The sequence below is a fragment of the Dermochelys coriacea genome, chromosome 10 (assembly GCF_009764565.3).
Source record: "Dermochelys coriacea isolate rDerCor1 chromosome 10, rDerCor1.pri.v4, whole genome shotgun sequence".
Taxonomy (NCBI): Eukaryota; Metazoa; Chordata; order Testudines; family Dermochelyidae; genus Dermochelys; species Dermochelys coriacea.
In genome coordinates, this window is record NC_050077.1 from 50,093,141 (window position 1) to 50,115,594 (window position 22,454).

The 22,454-nt window shown below is 38.2% G+C and overlaps 1 protein-coding gene across 1 annotated transcript in view; it reads left to right on the forward strand.

The window, feature by feature from the left end:
- SCAPER (S-phase cyclin A associated protein in the ER) overlaps positions 1–22,454 on the forward strand; it is a 363,891-nt gene that overhangs the window by 102,675 nt on the left and 238,762 nt on the right. Inside the window, 9 exon segments of the mRNA XM_043494057.1 lie at positions 2,232–2,419; positions 2,421–2,460; positions 4,213–4,383; positions 5,596–5,671; positions 5,858–5,975; positions 6,386–6,497; positions 7,600–7,740; positions 11,900–12,055; positions 14,546–14,688. Of these exon segments, the coding sequence (XP_043349992.1) occupies positions 2,232–2,419; positions 2,421–2,460; positions 4,213–4,383; positions 5,596–5,671; positions 5,858–5,975; positions 6,386–6,497; positions 7,600–7,740; positions 11,900–12,055; positions 14,546–14,688 (1,145 nt within the window).

Sequence of the window (22,454 nt, forward strand, 5' to 3'; positions counted from 1 at the left end):
GTTGTATTGTAGAGCTTGCCTGTAGACATGGATCATGTGGTGTGATCTGGGTGAAAGCTGGAGGCATGTAGGTAGGAATAGTGGTCAGTAAATTTCCGGTATAGGGTGGTGTTTATGTGACCATCGCTTATTAGCACCGTAAGGTCCAGGAAGTGGATCTCTTGTGTGGACTGGTCCAGGCTGAGGTTGATGGTGGGATTGAAATTGTTGAAATCATGGTGGAATTCCTCAAGGGCTTCTTTTCCATGGGTCCAGATGATGAAGATGTCATCAATGTAGCGCAAGTAGAGTAGGGCTATGAGCATGGTATAAACCCTAGTTGAATAGATATTACAGTGCAGTCAAAAGGAATGTGTGTTGCTAGAAGTTCATGTAATAATATCATTTGTAACAGTAGTAATGTTGGTGGAAATTATTTGCTGGTCAATATAGTTTGGTTAAAATATTATTGTTAGGAAAGCTTAGTAACAAATATGTATGGCACTTTTCTCCATTGTTGTATTGAACTCTTTTGCTGGAGTGGGAATGTTTGTGTTTTTCAACATTATTTCATAAAATTACCATTTATTTTGCTATATAACTATTGATTTTATCATAAACAGTGTTGACAACACTGTAAACATCAGTCAAGCTAATATAAATATTGCAAATAAGTATATTAGCAACAGTGACTGGGATATAAATAATGTTGATGCCAGTATAAACGAAATTGTGTAAATGATGTTTAAGTCATTAGAACGATAACCCTTAAAGTATGCATATTGGTTGATTAACAATATGAGGCCAAATTTTGCTCTCATATTCACCCATGAAATCCCACTGATTTAACAGAGTTACACTCAAAAAAACATACCTGCTCCTGCCTCTGCAATTCTGGATGGTCTTTTTTGAAAAAGGACCAGTGTTATCATTCTACATGAGGACTGGGTGGCAGGGTTCTAGAGAACCCACAGTATGTGTGTAGCTTAGCTCTGGAGGCCATCTTTTTGTGAGAATGCAGGAAGTATATGAGTTAAGGAAGGGGTAGGGCCTGGAGCTCTGCCACTATACCAATCCTCCCATCCTCTTCCCTGGAGGGTAAGGGCCCACATAACATATTCCAGCTTTTATTTATATACTGGTATTAACACTGAATACATCTTATAGCCCTTCTGCCAAATTCTGCTTTTAGTTATACAGCAGTGCAACCACACTGACTTTGGTGAGGTCACAAGTTCCTGCATTTAGCTGCTTTGGAGATATTTCCGCCCCCTCAAATCTCACTTGCTTCTCTCTATGGAAAAAGGGAGGGGAGATTGTAGGCCTTAATAAAAGAATGTTGTACTGTATTTCCACATGTTATCCTTGTCCTCTTTTCTCAAAGTCACCTCTTCTATGTTTTTGTTTTCCCAGACCTGGAGCCTAGAATTAACTCCTTGGTTTTGAGCTACATATGCCCTGATTTTTCAGAGTACTTAATATTTTATATCACTTTGTGTTCAGAGCAGTCTACACTTGCAGTTGTGAGTTCTCAGCACTTCTGAGGTGTCTCAACTTGGGTACCCAAAATATAATGAACACCATTAGTGGTCAGCTGTGAAAATTTTGGTTTATGAGACTTGCCCAACATCACGTAAGAACTTTGGCAGAGGAATAGAATCCAGTTCCCCAGAATGGAATTTAATTGCTTTAACCATGAGACCATCCTTTCTCTTCCTGCAGTTCCTTGCTTCATTTACTACATGCATACCTTCCAACTTCTACAAATGAAGCAGGTATCCTGCAGAAAACAGCCTCATTCACTATACAACGCTGATTTATTCACCGAGCCCATTCTGGCCTATGCACCAAATGAGGCAGCGTTCTGTATTGAACATGTGCAAACTGAGATTTAAGAGGCTTATAATATGGCCCAATTTGGCCAAATTTTTATGAGGATAGCAAAAGGTACATCCCTGGCACCAGGGAGACCCCTGATGCTAGATATCCCTGCTCCAAAGCATGGAGATACACGGGTCTTTTAGCTGAAAGCTTCACACACACAAAAAACCATCTGCTTCAGGCGAGCACTTTCAACCTGTAAGTTATAAGTAGATGGAAAATGTCAGGCAACTTTAACTAAAGCCGGCACTACTTGCCTCACATAAAACTACTGTACTTAATCCTCATATTGTATTAGCTTCTTTTTCAAGCAGATATTTGAAAATCAGTGTGTTGCATCTAACTTATTTTGTAAATGTGTCTGTTGTTAGTTCACAGCACACACACTAGAAGATACCAGAAACACTGGCAGCGTGGTTTTACAGGACAGTTCTTGCTTACGAACACCTTCTGAAATGCCTGCAGTTGTCATAGACACTGAACATACTTCAGAAAGTCTACAGATTGATGCATCTTCCTCCCTGATCTCTGGTAGTAAAGAACAACATGAAGCATTAAAACAAGATAGAAAGTGAAATGGACCCCTCAGACATTTCAAATGTGAGTGCTGCCAGATTGGTAAGACAATTTACAAGAATTCTGAATAAATTACAAAGATATGCCTTGGGTTTCTCATTCTCCTTTGCACAATATTTAATGTTAGCCTACTACAGAATTTGTCAAAAAGTCACAAAGCACCAAATGTATAGTATGGCAAAAAAAATCATTTTTGCATATTTCCAAGCACGTTCAACTCTAGAATTGATACAGTAAGACATCCGAGTTAGGCTAAAATACAGTAATGCACTGGTTTGGATAACAAAGTTATATGATCAGAATGATTTTTCACTTCCTTTCATAATTGTTGATTTTAAACAGGTCTCACATTCATTGTTACAGTAATTCCACTAATTGGTTGGATTGGAAGAGCTTGAGTTGAAATTCATTAGGAAACCAATATGGGAATGGTCAGACTTCTTTCCCCACTAAAATCAACCCATTCCTTTTCTTATGTCTTCTATGCAACTAGCGGCCATGGCTAACATATTGTTTGGGGCCATTTCTTAACAGGGAGCTTGTACAATATAAATATTTCCTTATAATTGTTCTTTATTTTCTTTGTTTGCTTATTTTGAAGTATAAGTAGCATGAAGAATATGTTATATCTGATCCTTTCATCAATTTGGTACTTGAAAAAAATGTGCCTGAGTGCTGATGTAACAATCAGAATAATAATTTTACTGTGTACAATTTAAACATGTTGCATACTGTTCAAACAGAACTTGTTCTTGTCTAATAAAGCAAGCTAGAAACTGTTTTAAAATCTCTGACATTAATCTCCCATACCATTAACATCACACATGGATATCACTTTGCAGCAAGAGGACTTCCAAGATCAGGCTGCTAATCTTAATTATAACTTTATTTCATGATACTAAGTAAAATACTTTTGACATGCAAGACCGTTTTCTAATAAAAGGTGTCACCTTGTTCTTGGCTTTGGCAGAGGGGCCAAGGAATGAATGGTCATGATGAATGAATTATCCGTTCACCTCCTAGGGTTTGCCTACATTAGGAGATTTTACTGAGTATAAACATGGCTTCTAATAATTGAGTTAGCTGACATAATGTTGGTCATGACTTTTTGGTCTGTGTAGATAAGGACAAGTTATGCTCATCAACATGTAGCTAGTCATTGTTAAACATTGATCCCTGATCCTCTCATGGAATGGCCATTCTGTATGCAAAGTACAGTTATGGTCACAAATTTTGTATTGAGAGAGTAACAAGTTTTTGTAGTCCTCATAGCTTGTTTTTGGCTTGAGAAGAATCCCATACCAAATCAGCAAATATCTAAGTGGATATTCAGTTCTACTGCAGTTTATAAAAAAAGAACCTCTTGTTCTAGAACTCTCCAAAGTCATTCTACCAGAAATACTGCAGCTTCCAAAGCATGTGTTTTACCTGGGTTCCTATACTGGAGATCTGCAAGGATGCCACTTAAAACTGAGTTCAGACTTCCAACAGTATTGTCTAGATTCAGAGGCTAGATTAACTTCCTCATTGTAAAGTGTTCCTGAAGATCATTTTGATATATTGTAAGAAATGTTCTTGTAGCTATTTAATTAATTAGTTTGAAACTGCTAGCATTTTAGCCTGTTTTCTTAATTAATTAAATGTATCCTTTAAATGTACCACAACTAATATAGAAAATGACTGTAAATTGACCTAAAAATGTACCATGATCCATATTTGGAAAACTACTTATTTCTGACTTTCTGGTCCAGTTCTAATGTTTGATTTTCTATACAGTCTATGGCAGAAGTCCTTGCTAAAAAAGAAGAGTTAGCAGATCGCCTGGAAAAGGCCAATGAAGAAGCAATAGCTAGTGCCATTGCAGAAGAAGAGCAGTTAACTAGAGAGATTGAAGCAGAAGAAAACAATGACATTAACATTGAGACTGACAATGATAGTGATTTTTCTGTGAGTTTTCAGTCTGTTTTAAAATGACTAATATTAGTTATCAGAATGTAAGCATAAAATTTAATTTCACATTCCTACTTGCTATATGCATTTATATGCAAATATAATAACTGTTTATACATGATTACATTATTATGTAATAACTGTAAAAACTATATCAATTTACAGAAATTTGCGTAAGATATTTTTAATTTTACTGTGTTTCACTTTCTGTATTGCATATTACTGTAGTTGCTAATTACCAACTAGCTGGGAGAACATCTAATCATTTTATCTGGAAAGAGCCTATACTACTTTTAAAGAAAGCAGAGATGTAAATTGAAGGGAGATGTTTAGTATGAGTCTTTGATCAGCACATTTAAGGTTTTTTAGTTGTCTTAAAGAGAAAATCTCCTGTCTTGCTGGGGTCTGTTTTACCCTCAAAATTTCAAAGAAATATTAACATTAATAGCCAAAAGCTATTAATGTAATATTACATTAAAAGCCAAAAGCTCAATTTTGCTGCCATTACTCATGTTGTGTAATAGCTTACTCCACAAGTAGTCTCATTGAAATCTATGTGTCCACTCATGAAGCATGGTACTACTCAGTGTGACTGGCAGTAGCAGGAAGAGGCTGTAAGTGCTATGGGAATTAGGTAGCTAAAACCCCACACATCATTTTGAAAACATAGAGCTTAATTATTTAAGGCCCAATTGTGGAAACACATTTGAGTGACTTTCCATAGAATTTAGTTGAGTGAGACTACTCATCTGAGTAAAGTGATTCATGTATATTTGCAGTACCGGATCCTTCACTTGTGAGCTCTTTAGGGTAAGGACTATGTTTATATAATACCTAGCAGAGTGGAGCCCCAGTCCCTGCTGGGGCATTTGGACAGTTCTGTGAAACTCATAATAACTATAATACAAAACTCAGGATTCAATAAACAGGTTGTAGGACTTTATGGTAGTTTATCAGTCTTCAGAGATGTAAAATGCTTAGTAGCAGCTGGAGCGGTCATTTGTAATTAAGGCATTATTCTGCAATTAAAAATTACACAAAAAATGAGTTCTCTAGGGATTCACTCTATTTCTGCAGGGGTATCTCTTTTAATTGCCCTTACTCTTGAATCTAAGTTTGTACAGCATTATAAAATCCACCCTTTTGCTACTATAGGATTGTGTAAAAGACTTGTGTTTTGATTTCATGGATCATTTTGTGAAATTTCAGGCTAGCATGGGCAGTGGAAGTATATCTTTCTGTGGCATGTCTATGGACTGGAATGATGTCCTGGCAGATTATGAAGGTAAAGATTTATGTATTCATCGAAACACACAAAATAACAGTTTATGAAAGAGACTTTTTTTTTCATACTCAGTTATGCTTTTGGAATAGAAATGACTCCCAAATGATTGAGAAGTTCAGAGTGAAGTTATTTGTATATTGTTGGACATTATATTTTAAATTATGTAAGTGATTCCTTTCTGTGCAGCTCGTGAATCATGGCGTCAAAATAATTCATGGGGTGATATAGTGGAAGAAGAACCTGCACGTCCACCAGGCCATGGAATACATATGCATGAGAAACTCTCTTCACCATCTCGCAAAAGGTCTTGAAATTTTAAGCTGATTTAACTAGCCAAAATAGAAGTAGATTAAACTGTTGCATGAAGTTATGTTGTTAATTTCTTGTCTTCTTTATAAAGTGCTTTTGTAATTTGTGGAGGAAAAAAGCTTATTTAAGAGCTGGATATTATTGTTATAAAATTTGTTACATTTGTACTGTATTGTACAGTAGTTTAAATGCTAAAAGGTTCTGAGCTTGCAAAAACAGAACAGTGATAATATTAAATATATTAATCAAACACCTATAAATGAGATTAAATCAAATAAGTTACATTTCAGTGGTATAATGCTTTTTTTACTTTCCTAAATATATTTGGATAGCTGAATTGCTTATAGGATTGTCAGTCTCAGTTCTTTGTCTCATTGGCTTATTTTATTATGTTTATATTAAAAGAACAATAGCAGAATCTAAAAAGAAACATGAGGAGAAACAGATGAAAGCTCAACAGCTGAGAGAAAAGTTACGTGAAGAGAAAACGCTAAAGCTTCAAAAACTGATAGAGCGGGTAAGCTTTCTATAGTTAAAAAGATACAGTTTATTTTAATTTAGAAGAGTATATTTTGTTCACGTGGTCCAAACACATACTCGAGTATTAAATTCTGAGCTAACTTCAAAATGAATCTTGTCTTCTGGGTCTGAGTTAGCAGAATCTTAGTGCATGACACAAGTGACCTGACTTTCTAGGAGGCTTGTATATTATTATTATTTATATTACCCAAAGTCTTATTCTATATTGGGTGCCCATTGTACTATGTGTTCTACAGATATATAGGAAGATATGGAATTTTCCCCAAAGATCTTGCCAGAGTAAAAAGAAAAGAAACAGGAAAAAGGACAGGGAGAGGGGGCAAAAAACACAAACCACTGATCAGGGTGACGATGAGCATGCCAGACAGGCCAAGGGGAATGAAATGGTGAATAAGAATAAAAAGGAAGATGGACATTGTTGGGGATGGAGAGATGGGTTCGGGAAAGGAAGGAAGGAAAAATGGAGAGATCACTGGTAGGTATAGGACTGTTCAGTTACCATCAGTAAGAAAATCATGTTCATAGTTCAGATTGTAAAAAATAATCTTCTCATACTGCTAGCATCCAGTGGCTGTGCAGATATCTCTCCCTTCTGTGCTGCTCCAAGCTGTTTCTGCAGGAGTCCTGCTGCTTCCAGGGATAGGCTTCACCAGAAGGACCTGGTCAGCTCCCTGTCTGAGGGCTCCTTTTGAGTTTGTTGTATTACCTGAAGCAAAAGGCTTTTATCATACTATGTGCAATACTGCACTGGAGTTGTAAAATAGTGTTGACATCATTAAACAGAGTTATTGCCAAATCATTAAGCGCTGTGAGATTTATGAGAAAATCTCAGACTAACTCCTTTTTACTCGGAGAAAGTGCTCGAAATGCTGAGACATATCAAAAGAGCTCACTTAATTTTAGCATTTTTTGACTCAATTCCCTTTGAACTAGACTGAAGTTACTGCAGGGTTTTGCAGGATAGCATAACTTTGTACTGTCACAACTGTAGATAAAGGTTACAAAGTAGAAAATACTGGGGAAAAGTCAGACATTAACTGCTGTATTGTATTAAACATGTACTAATTCACTGTGTTTAGGAGAAAGATGTGCGAAAGTGGAAAGAAGAATTACTGGACCAGAGACGCAGGATGATGGAGGAAAAATTACTCCATGCTGAATTTAAACGCGAAGTGCAGTTACAAGCAATTGTGAAAAAAGCACAAGAGGAAGAAGCAAAGGTAAGATGTTTGTATAGAAAAACATTTATTATTTGTTGAGCGTGCTCAGGACAATACATGATCTCTATATCAGATATATGAAGGCAATATGGATCAGCCATATGATCACCAGTCAGGCAGATAAGGTTCAGTTTCAGAATGGTGAAAGTTTTCCTTTAAAAAAATCCCTTTATGGGTGAACTTGGAAAGCTTAGTAGAAGAAATGTGTTTTAAGGAGAGATTTGAATAAAGAGCAAGCAGTGCTCTTGCCAGCCTTTGGATAGTGCATAGTATGCTCCCCTCTACACCTGATAGTGCATAATAGCTTTTTCGGTAATTTGCATCCCTGAAGGTTCACAAAAGGAGCCTGTCCTTTTAATTACAATTGTAGCTTTGCATGGGATGTGCAAAGTGGGGAAAACTCTTTGTGCTCTCCCTATGCTACTCCCCCACTCTAGGACTAAGGGATAATCTGGCGCTTTAAATGGAGTCCTGTAACATTCTTCTCAAATTCGTACTAACCCACCGTTCCTTCCCAGTGGTTTGGATTTAGATATGACTGGAATCCCAAACACAAGTAAAGTAGAGACTCATGACTAGTGCATTGGGCATGATTGAGAGCCCCCAATATACACTTTAAAATGTACTTACCTCCTGGGTCTGTGAAGTACCTTGCTGAAGAAACAAGAATGTAGATTAGAATGTTAATTTTGTACATTAATTAAATGCACTGATGGTTGTGTTTTTAGCTGTTTTTTTTTCTTTTTAAATCAGTAAGGAGTTAGTGCTGTTTAATTATTGGAGAGCATGTAATCAGACACCTTGTAATAGAATCATAGGACTGGAAGGGACCTTGAGAGATCATCTAGTTCAGTCCCCTGCATTCATGGCAGGACTAAGTATTTGGCATAGTGTATTTATTCTAGGAAGATAGACAAAACATGTCAATGCTTTATAGACTTGAACTAAGGTGGTAGTTGCTGATACATGTTTTTTGTTTTAGTCTATTGAAGAACTGTTACTTTATTAACTTAGAAGAAGAATTTATTTTAAAGCTCCTTTTTTCTGTAACAAAGGTGTCCTCTTACTACTGGAATGCTGTGTTTTATATGTAGTGAAGCTGAACTATGATTGATACCTTTTCAACCTTGTTAATTATTATAATCATGACAAAATTTGGTTAGCTGTTTAACTTAATGGTTATTGCTGTCACTTAGTCCAGACTCTATTCTAAACTGTCTAATTCAGTCTAACACATTTACCTTCATTATTATTTCATTAAACCAGTGTGACTTCTGTAATCATATTAACTAAATCACACTTAACATAATTCCCAACTAAGCAGATGTTTGAAGTGTTGTGTGTGTTTAATGTGTGAGATCTGCTGCCTCTTGTGGTTCTTTTGTTCTTGAAGATCAAGGTTAATTGGGTTTACAGAAATACTAGCTGATGTGTACTCTGAAACCAGTTAAAAGACCATGATGACTCTTGCTGCCCAATTGGTTTTCCAAATTCCCACTGCTTGCTGTTCACTGACGTGCAAAATCCATTCTGTAAATGTATTCCAATCAGTAAACAAAGCAGAAAAACCTACCTTTTGTTTGGCCTCTTATTAGTTCCATAGATTTACATCTGCACAATCCTTTTGTGGATATTACACAAATGTAATAGATGGTTATGTATGACAGTGTACTCTTTTATATTCAGTATTTCCTAGTGTGTTCTGTCAATGCTAATAACTTTTTTATTAATAAAAATAATATTTTTCCTCTAACTTTCCTTCTGAAATATATTTTATTTAAGATTAAATAATAGTGTGCCTTTTCTCAGTTGCAAATACCTTTCTGAAACAAACATTTACCGTGATGCAAATATTACATATACATATAAAAAAAGGTTCACCAATCTTTTCAGCACTTTGAGTATGAAGAGAGGGTAAAAAATACACTTATTTCAAATAATTTAAAATAAAATAATGATTGTATAGCACTGGGAATACAAAGCTTAAATTTTTGCATATTTAATGTAAAAATTAAAATATCCAAAAAGCACTTAAAAATTGGCTCCTGTGCATCATTTTTCCATGAGTTATTTATCAGTGGCCATTTTAGAATTAAAACATTACGTATGTTCTTCTGTGGATCAATAAAATAGTAAATATGGATTTATGAAATAGATCATAACAAGGTATGAAAGAAAAAGACTATTGAGCTTGATATATTTTCCTTAATTACAAATATGGATATACCCACTTTTAAAACATTCCATTTTGTGAGGTAAATATAAGAATTTAATAAATCTATAAATACATACAATTTTCAAAGTAAAAGGTGGAAAAGACTGAATGAATCATATAGGCCCTGATCCTACAAACACTCATGCACATGTATAACTTTACTCATGTGAGTGTATTGGCTAGTTCATTATCTATTCTTGTTTTAAATGTCCCAAATTATGCGGCTTCTATAATTTACTGTGAGAAAATTCCCACAGTCCAAAACGTTTCATTATTGAGAAGATTTTCCTGATATCAAGCCTAAATTTAACTTTTTCTTGATAGCTTATCCCATTTCTTCGTTCATACTCCTTGGGCTACCCTGTTAAACAAATAATGTGTGAGGAAAGCAAGGTCCTCAATTCAACTTGCTTGCAAACACCACATCTGAATAATTCCAAAATTTCAGGGAATTGTCTGGGCGTCAGTTGGCAGAACCCTATTAGTTTTGGTGAAAATCAGAAAAATTTGATTTCTGTTGGTGGACGTGACAGGAAAGTAAGGCTCATAGAGTGCCCATTTCATGCTTCAAGCAGAGAAATCATTCTAGTACCTCTTGCTCATCCTACACATATTATAAACTGCAGCTTAACCTGCTGCCCTCATTGGGTGTATGGCTCAGTCACAGAAGAACAAAATATGCGATCCTTCAGTTATTTGAATATGTTGTCAGTTACACCGAGATTTAAAAAAAAAAGGAATATGAACCCTCATGCTTCGTTGCTTATGCTGACTTATGTACTGAAGTGTGCAACCCTCTGGTAAGAATAAATATAATTTTTGTAATGTCTTCAAGCTAAGAATCTCTGAATACTTTACAAATGGCAGTGAATTAAGCTTCAAAACATTGCTGTGAGGTAGCTATTCCTATCCCCATTTTGCAGATAGAAGAACTGAGGTACACAGGTTAAATAAGTTGCAAGTCTGTAACAGAGAAAGAAACAGAATTATGTCTCTTGACTCCCAGTGCTTTTTCTTAAACTACTTAAGGCCCTGATCTTGCAACTAGATATCGACGGTCTGATCCTTGCATCCCTACAGAGCCTCATTTATTTGTTTTGCTCATTGACCAGTCTTTCTTTGCTCAACTGCTTAGAAGGAATAGGGGTACTGAAAATGTTTCTGCCCTGGATAGCAAAATGCCTAGGGTCTCTTCTAGATGGGGAGTGGGGTCTGCCCATGTGAATCCAGTTTCAGGATCTGGGCCTAAGTAATGCTTTCTCTCTGTGGACTTTAAACAATAATCCTGGTTGGTGCAGCTGTGAGATAAAGGATTGCATCATATAGACCCAATCCTACAAACATTTAAATTGAAATCAGTGGGACTACTCACATGTGTAAAGTGAAACATGAGTAAATGCTTGCAGGATAGGGACCTATGTTTTTATTTAAAAAAACCCCAAACCTAAAATGTTATGTTAGTATATGAGATTGGTTGTAACCCAGACACTGTTAGTTGGTATTACAGTCTAAAGTAAATTTAATTTTAAAAAGTTGATTAAAGATATTCAGCATGGTACTTAAATATGTGAACAGTCCCATTACATTCAGTGGAGCTACTTGTGAGTAAAGGTAGGCATGTGCTTTAGTACCTTTCTAAATCAGGGCCTTATAAAAAATAGGGGTTTAGTTTATAGCAGTTCTTGATATGTAGGATAATCTAGGTAAATTATTTTAAAATATGCGTATTTTCTCTCATGTACATCGAAGTCCTTAACAAAGAATAGCATCATATTGAGACTAAACACGAGAATTTTTGATGAAAAACCAGGGACGTGTGAAAGGATACGCTGTGCTGCAAACCTCTTATTATCCGCAAAAGTTAGAGATATACCTGGGATTCCACTAAATGGAAGATGTTACTTTAACTCTTCAAATTTCTTGTACATTTTGGTTTAATTGCAGGTAAATGAAATTGCATTTATAAACACCTTAGAAGCCCAAAATAAACGTCATGATGTCTTGTCCAAACTAAAAGAGTATGAACAAAGACTAAATGAATTACAGGAAGAACGCCAACGGAGGCAGGAAGAAAAGCAAGCACGTGATGAAGCTGTTCAGGTATAATGTAACTTTTCAAGTGCAAAAAATAGTTGCAAAAATACAATAAAAGCAGTACATTTGCTCTTAGTTATGATTATATAACGTATGAAATTTTTTATCTATCTCCTATACTAAATTACAAAAAACCGAGATTCCACAGATAGCTTCTTTTACAATCCTTCAGGAATCTAGGAAAAATGTGATTGCTAAAACTTGAACAGGGCTGTTTATACAAATACTGGATAGTTGGGACTTGTCATGTCTTCAGTTTTTTAAAGAATTTAATGGTTTCCTTGTAATGGAATAGCAAATAGGTTTTAGCAATATTGAGGGCTTTATGATGAAAACCTGAAGATATTCAAAGCAAAAACTGTAGTTAAATAGTCATCTTAAGTATTCCAAATTTATAGGGCTACTTAAACACACAAAGAAAATGTGGGTTCCTGGAATTCTATATTTTTGACTACACCCTTCCAATGCTAGATTTCTCTAGCTTCATACATCCGTTGTTTGGCACTGCTTCCTATGTTACAAACCAAAGCATAACTTTTTCTCTTGTGTAAACTCCCTGTTCTTCCGTATACATCCCTCAGATCACCACAAGTATCTTTTGGCTGTGAATCTTTAATCACGCTTCCTTCAGTGCTCACTTAATAATCCTATGCAGTTGATAGGTATCAGTGGTGAGTAAGTTCTACCTTTTTATGGAAAAACAGAGCTCTCACTTTTTCACCTCTGATAGCTTAGAGGGTCATGCTGAGACAAAGGTAACTACACAGGAACCAGAAAACATACTTACCCCATCTGCCTTGATAGAACTTGGACTGATCACTCAAAAAAACCCTGGGTTCCCAAGGATTGTCTGGCTCACCACCTGTGAAAGAGACCCATTAGAGTGGTTCAATCTGTGAAGAACATTTGTCCCTAATGATCATCTCCCTAGCTTTCCTCCTCATCTTCAAGGGATGATCCACTCCTTTGTGCCTGCAGCCTGTTGTCCTGCGGTCTCAGCCTGCTTTTGCTCCCTTGAGTACCTGCCACTTCTCTAGTCCTGCCCTGATCGCCCCTCATCAGAGGCTCTAGGCCCCTCTCAATCCAGGCAGAAAAAATCTTCCAAGCAGTCTTACAGTCCCCCATGCCACCACCATTCCTTTCTGTCCACAGATCCCTTTGCCTAACTAAAGACTAAGACCCTCAGCCTCCTATGTGCTATTTCTATGCACAGCACATTGCAAACACAGAAGGCTGTCTGATGGTGCGTTTGCAGCTCAGTGTTCAGAAGACAGTGGAAAGGTTAAACGCTAACTTACCGAGCTGCTGCACTACACCAAAGGGGGCTGCTTCTGTTTCCCTGGAGATTCTCAGAATAGAGAGGACAAAGGAAGTTGGCCCATGGGACACTTTTGGCAGACTCCCAGGACCTGTGTCAATGGGGCTGCATCTACTCTGCAAAGCAATAGGGCTCGAACCCTGGGTCCCAGATTGACTCGGGCTTGAATCCTCCAGCCCCAAATAGTCCCAGGATTCTAGATCCAAGCCTGAGTCTGAGAGGTGTGTGTGTGTAGACTGAAGCGGGGTTTGGGCTCCAACCTCAGTCTGAGCCTGGGCTTACATTGCAGCGTAGACATACCCTTAAAGAGTTGTATTGGGGAGGTCCAGCAGTCTTTTCTGCAGTGCCCCATGATGCACTTTGTATATTTCATATGGCAGTTTGCACTTTTGTTTATTTATTTAATTGTACAGTCACAGTCAAACATGCGCTTACTTTTCTTGTTTACCTTTTTTTTAAAAAAAAAAGGGAATTAAATGCATTCACGCAATGTTATTGAAACTTTATACAAATACAAGTTGGAATAATCATTTATGGTTCCCACAGTAACCATAACCCAGCCACATTACACACGTATACTAAGACATTAAAACTAACACCCGTATGTAGTAACACAAAATATTACGTATGTGGAAAGGGGGCTGAGTTATGACTTCTGTTGTCATAACTTTGAATTTCCTGACTTTTTATTAGTGTAAAATCAAAACCATAGATAAGTTGTTTGCTCTTAATAGATGTAACGATTGTATATCCAGTACTTAAGTTACCATGCAAAATGCTTCTAGGATCATGCTCAAAGACTTTGGAGTTCTTTGAGAGGATATTTTATTTTTATAGCATAGTCTTCAACCTCTAAGAAGTTGAGAATATACCCAAATGTCACTGTTAATTAGTCAGTCTTTTTTGAGTCAATTATTGAGTGAATAGTGTCTTTCATGTGCAAACAAAAATGTATACCCATTTACTGCCTATAGGAGTGCATACAATTACACATTCAGATTATTATTTAGGTGGTTATATGTGTGTACCTTTGTGAGCATCTTTGTGTGCAGGCATCAAGACTTCTGTCCAGTGCATATCTGGTCCTTAGAGCCTTTAATGATGGTAAAATATGATTTCATACCATTGTTAATTTGTAAATAAAAGTGAATAGCTGAAAATAACTTTTCTATCATTAGGAGCGTAAAAGAGCTCTGGAAGCAGAACGCCAAGCCCGGGTTGAAGAGCTGCTGATGAAGAGGAAAGAACAAGAAGCTCGGATTGAACAGCAGCGGCAGGAGAAAGAGAAAGCACGGGAAGATGCAGCACGGGAAAGGGCCAGGTAGTTCTCCTTACTATCTTGGGCCCTTATTCTGCATGGTCTCCATGCAAGTAGACTTTTGTTCCTGTACAGATCACAATGCAGCCTTAGGGCTTTGGTATTTTTGGAGAGTAATATTAATAAATATTATTTATAAATATTTTCAAATTCAGAAATCAGGTGAATCATATTAATTATAAGTCCTTTCTGGCAGGTTCCTTATTCTATGTTGAAAAAGTGCTGTGTAAATTTGCAGTGCACACTACATACATTATTATTTTATTACAGTATTAAAATTTGCTATATTGTAACCTTTTATTACTAACAAGACCTTTTAACAAATTGCCTTTTTCCTATTTTTTTTATGGTTTGTCCATAATCAAAAGTACACGAAGAGGTTTTTAATACAATAGCCATTTCAGCTATTCAGTGCTCTATCTTGGGCCAAATATGAGTTGGATGTATATATAAATTTTGACCTATTGAATGTAGGTCATCATTATAGTGTACATGAAAGACTTTCTTTATGTTAAAATCACCTTCTGCTTAAGTTATTAGTGTTTATTTCTTTTGTCTGAATCTTGTTCTCAGTTCTCCCCCCTCCTTCTGAAAGCATAAGTAAATATATGCTACATTCTTTTTGTAGCTGAAGTTTTTTTATGACTAAAGGATCATTGGTTTAAAACAAAAAAATTTTTTTTCTTATCACAGCTTGAGCTCTTCAAAGCCATTTTAAGGAATACTCTAATCTAAGTAAAACATTCTGAATTTGTATGATTTTTTTCTACATCTTCCAAGAACATAAATTTAATCTAATTTGACATCATATAAAGACCTAGTATTCCATGAAATATTTAAACATAATGTACACTAAGGGCAAGATCCTCCAATCTGCTCATGACTCTTTGAGCAGTTCCTGGATTGCGCAGAGCCCATCTAGCCAACTCTAGGAAGCCTCTGCCATAGCGCGTATGGTTGGGGGGAAGAGCCCCTTTGTGATTGCCTCCATTTTCTTTAATTCCCAAAGGACTTGAGGAAAATTTGGCAGAACAGAGACAGGGTGATATTAGTTGCACCACTGTAGGAAAAGCAGTCCTGGTCCTTAGAAATTCTTGCTCTTTCCAGAGATCGTCTGTTCGCTCTCCCCTTGTGTTAAAGATTTCTTCCCTAACAGTTCAGTGTATCCAGACTTCAAGTCCCTTTATCTGACATCATGGCTGTTAGATTTTTAGGACAGAATGTTTTATGCTTATGAGGAGATCCAGACAGTTGTTTGGGAGTCCAGGAAGTGCTATGCTGCTAAATAGAACTGATTATAAAAGGTTGCTCAAGTTAAAATCCTTTATTCTAGTTTCAGTTCATTTAGATTTTTTTTTCTTATCTCTGGTGTAATCAAAGCTATTCCTGACAACTGGGTTTATTCATCAAGCTGTTGTTTCTGTGCACCATATTGTTATGTAAGGGACCACAGTATAGTGTAATGCTGATTTTTAAAAAGAGCTCCTGAGGCAGTCCTGGCAATTACAGGCCAATAAGTCTAACTTCAGTACCGGGCAAATTGTTAAACTAGCAAAGAGCAGAATTATCAGAAATGTAGATGAACACAGTTTGTTGTAAAGGGAAGTCATGCCTCACCCATCCATTAGAATTCTTTGGGGGTGTCAACAAGCATGTGGATAAGGGTGATCCAGTCAATGTAGCATGCTTGGATTTTCAGTAAGCCTTTGACAAGGTTCCTCACCAAAGGCTCTTAAGGAAACTAAGTAGTGTGGCAGAGCTCCGACCTTGTCCCCGTGGGTCCAGCGCTTCCAGGCAGTTTATGCAAGCCTCAGAGGCTCACTGTGACCCTCCACGTAGCTCTTCTCTCTCTGGAGCCAGGGTATAGTTTACTGAGCCCTTTTCATCAGAAGCCAGCAAGGAGGTTGGTGAGAGAACTCCCACAGTCTCTGTTGTTCCTATGGGCTTATTCCAGAGCAGATTAGCCTTCTGTCCTGACAGGGGCCTGTCTTCCCCTCCAGGAGGTGTTTCTGTAGTGGTGGTTTGGGGGGGAACCCGGGCCCGCCCTCTACTCCAGGGTTCCAGCCCAGGATCTAATGGCAGCAGCTGTTGGCAGCCAACTTTTCACTGCCAGAATTGCTACATTTCCCTGGGCCACTTCCCCACAGCTCCCCCGCTTCTCTCTCTTAACGCCTTCTTCACCTTTACCTTAGAACTCCCTTTTCAGTGGCTTGAGGGTGTCTTCATTACCCAGCCCTTCAGCTGCACTTCCTCTCCTCTAGCTCCCTGGCTTTCCTCAGCCTGACTAGAGAGCCCTTTTACAGTATCAGAGGGGCCTTAATTAGAGTTAGGTGTTCGCATTAGCTTAACAGCCTCACCTGACTCTTTACAGGCTAATCGGAGTCATGTGTCCACCCTAGCCTGGAGAAGCTCCTGCTCTGGTCAGTCAGGGAACAGAAAAATGCTTATCCATGGCCAGTATAGCGGCACTGAAGCCATCCTCAGCTGAAAGCACGTCTGACATGGCTTAATGGGGCGAGGGGCCGTGCAGTGGGTGGCTGCCTTCTATTCTGCTGAGCTCAGATGACTCTAAAAACAATATACACCAGCAGCACATCTAAAGAGGGATCAGACCTCAAAATAAAAAACTCAAGCTAAAAAAAAAAAAAAATTACTCTGCTGTACCCAGCTGGCCTGGGTCTATCACAGTAGTCCATGGGATAACAGGGGAAGGTCCTCTCTTGGCTCAGTAACTGGTTAAAAGATAAGAAACAAGAGTTAGAATAAATAGTTTTCACAATGGAGAGGGGTAACCAGCAGGATCCCTCAAGATTCTGTACTGAGACCTGTGCTGTTCAATAAATTCATAATGATCTGGAAAAGGGAAGTGCACAGTGAAGTGGCAAAGAGTTCTGATGATACAAAACTATTCAACATAATTAAGTCCAAAGCTGACTGTGAAGAGTTACAGGGGGATCTCACACAAATTGGGTGCCTGGACAACAAAATAGCAAATGAAATTCAACATTGATAAATGTAAGTAGTGCACATTGGAAAAAATAATCTGAACTACACATGTCTAAGGAGGGGCTCTAAATAGCTTTTACCACCCCAGAAAGAGATCTTGGAGTCATTGTGGGTAGTTCTCTGAAAGCTACAGCTCAATGTATAGTTGTGGTCATAAAGGGTAACAGAATGTTAGGAACTATTAGGAAAGGGATAGAAAAAAAAAACAGAAAATGTCATAATGCCACTATATAAATCCATGGTGTGCCCACATCTTGAATACTATATCCAGCTCTGGACACCCCATCTCAAAAAGGATACACTAGAACTGGGAAAACGTTCAGAGAAGGCAGCAAAGATGATCAAAGATACGGAATTGCTTCCGTATGAGGAAAGATTAAAAAGAGTAGGCAGTTTAGCTTAGAAATTGACAATTAAGGCGGGGGGGGTCTGATAGGGATTTATAAAATCTTGAATTGTGTGGGAAAAAATGAATAGAGAAGTGTTATTATTTTCTCACAAAACAAAAAGCAGGTGTTATCTGATGAAATAACAGGTAGCCTGTTTAATACAAACAAGAGGAAGTAATTTTTCACACAACGCACAGTCAGCCTGGGGAACTCATGGGATGTGTGGACAGCTAGAAGTATAACAAGTTTAAAAAAGAGCTACATAAGTTCATGGAGGATACATCTATCAAAGGCTTTAGCCAAGCTGGTCAGCTGTGTAACCCTCATGCTAGTGGCATCCCTAAACCTCTGACTGCCAGAGGCCAGGAGGGTAAGATGTGTGGATCTCTCCAAAATTACACTGTTCTGTACGCTGTTCCTTAAGTGCTGGTACTGGCCACAGTGGGAGACAGAATACTGGGCTAGATGGACCACTGGTCTGACCCAGTCTGGCTGTTCTTATATTTTACCATCCTTACTTCAAACAATTTTTAAAAGATCTTATGAACCTGTACTCTCCCTTCCAGGAGATTAATTATCCTTGATATTTGAGTTTTTGTTAGCCGGACTTAGGGAAGGGGCTTGTAGACAGATGGTACAAAAAGCAACAGTCACTCAAAGTCTCATTTCTAGTGGTCACTACCTTGGCTATGAGAATTTGGAGTAACAGGCTTTGACGGCCAAACCAACTGTATACCATATTCCATAAAGATTAGGCAGAGTACTTAGGCCTCCCCCAAGTTTCTAACAAAAGTGGTAAAGCCTCATAGGTGTCTTGGGCTTTTAGAGATAGTGAAGAACTGAGGGATATTTCAGGGGCAGTTATACTGTCAAGGGTTGTACACACTACCACTTATGTCAGTATAACTATATCCCTCAGGGCTGTGAATAAGCAACGTAAGATACATCGGCCTAAGTGCCCGTGTGGACAGTGCTAAGTTGGTGGGAAAGCTTCTCCCACTGACATAGCCTTCTGACTCCTGCAGAGGTGGTTTTATTATGTTGATAGGAGAGCTTTCTCCTGTCAGCATAGAGCGTCTTCACCAGACGCACTACAGCGACCACAGGTGCAGCTGAGCTGCTGTAGTGCTTCTAGTGTAGACTTGCCTTCAGTCAGTGGAATGTTGATTAAGGGAATTACAGTTGCTCAACTCTTGCTCAAAATAGTTGTGTCCATGTTGCTAGGCATGCAACATCTACACTGTGCCTCTATGGAAGAAGCAGAATCAGAAAACTAGTTATTGTGGGTAAGTGATCCTTTTTTGCCATACCTAAAATCATTTCTGCCTTTTCTTGTCTCCCATCCCCGAAATGCTCAGTCAACAGGAACATAAGGAGTGCCATATTTGATCAGACCTATGGTCTGTCTAGTCCAATATCCTGTAACAGACAAGACTGGAACAGAAGCATCTTTGATTGCTATACCACGCTTCCCTACTGAACCTGGAATGGGATTCAAGGTCACAAGCCTCAGCTTTCTTCTACTGTCAGCAAATATCTGTGAAATGTGCTGACAAAGTGTGCATCTCATCCCCCTCCAGTGGCTGGTCCACATAGGGGATGACAGCCTACTACTTCTAGCCATTATTCATTAGTTCAAGTGACAGGTTTGTGCTGAGAAGCTATGATTCCACTCAAATTCAACAAGAATTTTTTTTATCAGTTTGTTTTTTTAAAAAGTTAGAAATTCTATCAAAAAAATGTGTTAAGAGTGTTAACGTTGCAAAGTCAAGCACTCAAGAGTTAGGAAATGCTAGGCATACGATTGCCTGTACAACTTTAATTTGACCCCACTGTGCATTAAGATAGTCTTTTAATTACATTACTATTTTTTCACAGAAGCCCGCTATTTGATATTTTGTTTTATCCTCATTAGTTCAGTGTGTGACTCCATGCTTTATTAACTGCATACTATTCAAAAGGGGTATAAGTCAAATCCTATCCTGTCCCCTTTGCCCATTTCAGTGATAGAGAGTGGGAAGAAAGCTGTCCTAAAAGAGCTGCTGGGAAATAGAGAAATCCTTACTTAGAGGAATTCTCTGGTGCTAAGTCAGCATACCAACTCTATGCCATCCATTCCTGGTTCTCCTTCCTTGGCATAGGGATAAGGATAGGAAGAGGTGTGGCTACAGCGTCTTGCAATCCTGTGATTTGGACTGTGGCAGAGGTCTGACCTTGTCCCTGTGGGTCCCACGCTTCCAGGCGGTTTATGCTAGCTTCAGAGGCTCACTGCAACCCTCCACGTAGCCCTTCTCTCTCTAGGGCCAGCGATACAGTCTACTGAGCCCTTTTCATCATAAGCCAGCAATGGAGGTTGGTGAGAGAGTCCCAGTCTCTGTTGCTCCTACAGCCTCATGCCAAAACAGTTTAGCCTCCTGTCCTGACAGGCGCTTGTTTTCCCCTCCCGGAGGTGTTTCTGTAGTGGTGGGTTGAGGGGAACCTGGGCTCGCCCTCTACTCCGGGTTCTGTCCAGGGACCCTAATGGTAGCAGCTGCTGGCAGCCAACTTTTTACTGCCAGAGTTGCTACATTGCCCTGGACCACTTCCCTGCAGCTCTCCTGCTTCTCCCTTCTTCACCCTTACCTTAGGGCTCCCTTACCAATGATTTGAGGGTGTCTTCATTAACCAGCCCTTCAGCCACACTTCTGCTCCTCTCTGCCCGACTGGAGTGAGCCCTTTTATATTATCAGAGGGGCCTTAGTTAGAGTCAGGTGGTCACATTAGCTTAATGGCCTCACTTGACTCTTAGCAGGTTAATTGGAGTCAGGCGTTCTCATTAGCCTGGAGCAGCCCCTGCTCTGGTCACTCAGGGAACAGAAAACTGTTAATCCAGTGGCGAGTATATCTGCTTTCTGCTACACTGCTGTACCCATCTGTCCTGGGTCTATCACAGGACTGTAGAATGGCCTTTAGTGGGGCATTGCACTTGGCATATGTTAGAGTAGCCCAAAGGTTTCTCTATCATAAATCAGTCCAAACATGAGTCCTGCTGCCATGGTTCAGGGGAGTGAGTTTGACTTTAAGTCACCCTCCCTCTTGGATTCTGGTATAGCTCAGTGGGACTCAAGGATGTGGCTCATTATTTTGCTGTTAGAAATACTTGAATCTTATATTAAAGACTTAAAATAGAATGGAATCGGTTATTTTGGAATATCTACATAACTTTTCTTCAAAAATCCACCCATTTGTGCATCTGGTGGTGATTAAAGCCTTCTTATGAAAGGGGTAGTGTACGTAAAAGTGCCTATTAAGAGACCCTGTACCCTCATGGTACATTAGCTTGATTCCCAGTAAGGCTTTAGATGCAATTTCTGAGCATTTTATATTCCAAAGAGGTGACATCCATAATATGGAAAATTCCATTTCTGTCAATAGTATCATACAACTGTATTATTGAACCTAATGATATACAAATATGTTTTACATATGTACCAGTAAGCTATGTAAGGAGTAATATTTATGTTTGTACTTAGGGGCATTGAGTTTTAGGAATTTTATCTACATTAAAATATTGATTCAAAAACCATAGAGTTATTTTATCTTTATCTTAATTTGATGTCACATAGAGGAAGGAAAACAAATAGTTCTCTAAAATAAGTTCTGTTGCATAATCCATTTTGGACGTTGTGTTCTTTGGGTGTGTAGTGTGAGTCAGGAGTTCTTTAAAGCCAAAATCAAGATTTTCTAAAGACTAAAGTGCAGGTGTTGCTTATGTACCTCAGGGGAGATAGTACATAAAGTACATAATTTGTCTCATTCGTCATGTCCTTTTCCCCCCATGGCAATTGGAGGAGTTCACTTACGTTTTCTGAAAGGACGATTGTGCCTAGTATTCACTGTGAGCCTTGTTCTCCCTGCTTGTATTTCTATATTTTCTGTGCTTTTTTTATTTTTTAAGTTTGAGTTTATGTAAGCCTTCACCAGAACTAGTTTATTCAGTAAAGTAGTTCTTAATATTTTACTTTTCAGTTTTCTTTAATATTTTGCCCTTTCTACTTTTGCTGTTCAGATTAGTTTTATTTCAGAATATCTATTGTTTAATTTTTCTCATTAGAGAGTATGGCAGGCACATTCAAAAACAGAAATGCCCCAAAAGCAGCAGGAAGATGTTGGTTTCAGATTACCATGATCACTATATTGTCTGATTGGGGTAGATTTTGTTAGGTTTGAGTGTGATATTTCTTTGAGTAACACACTGAGCTGTCAAGATCTAGGAAGACCAACTAAAATAGATTACCCCTTCCATAATTCAAAATTGTTTACATAAGAAGGTTTGCCAAGACCTTTTTGGAATGATTGACTGTTTTGCTGAGAGTCTTACAACTCATTCAAAGC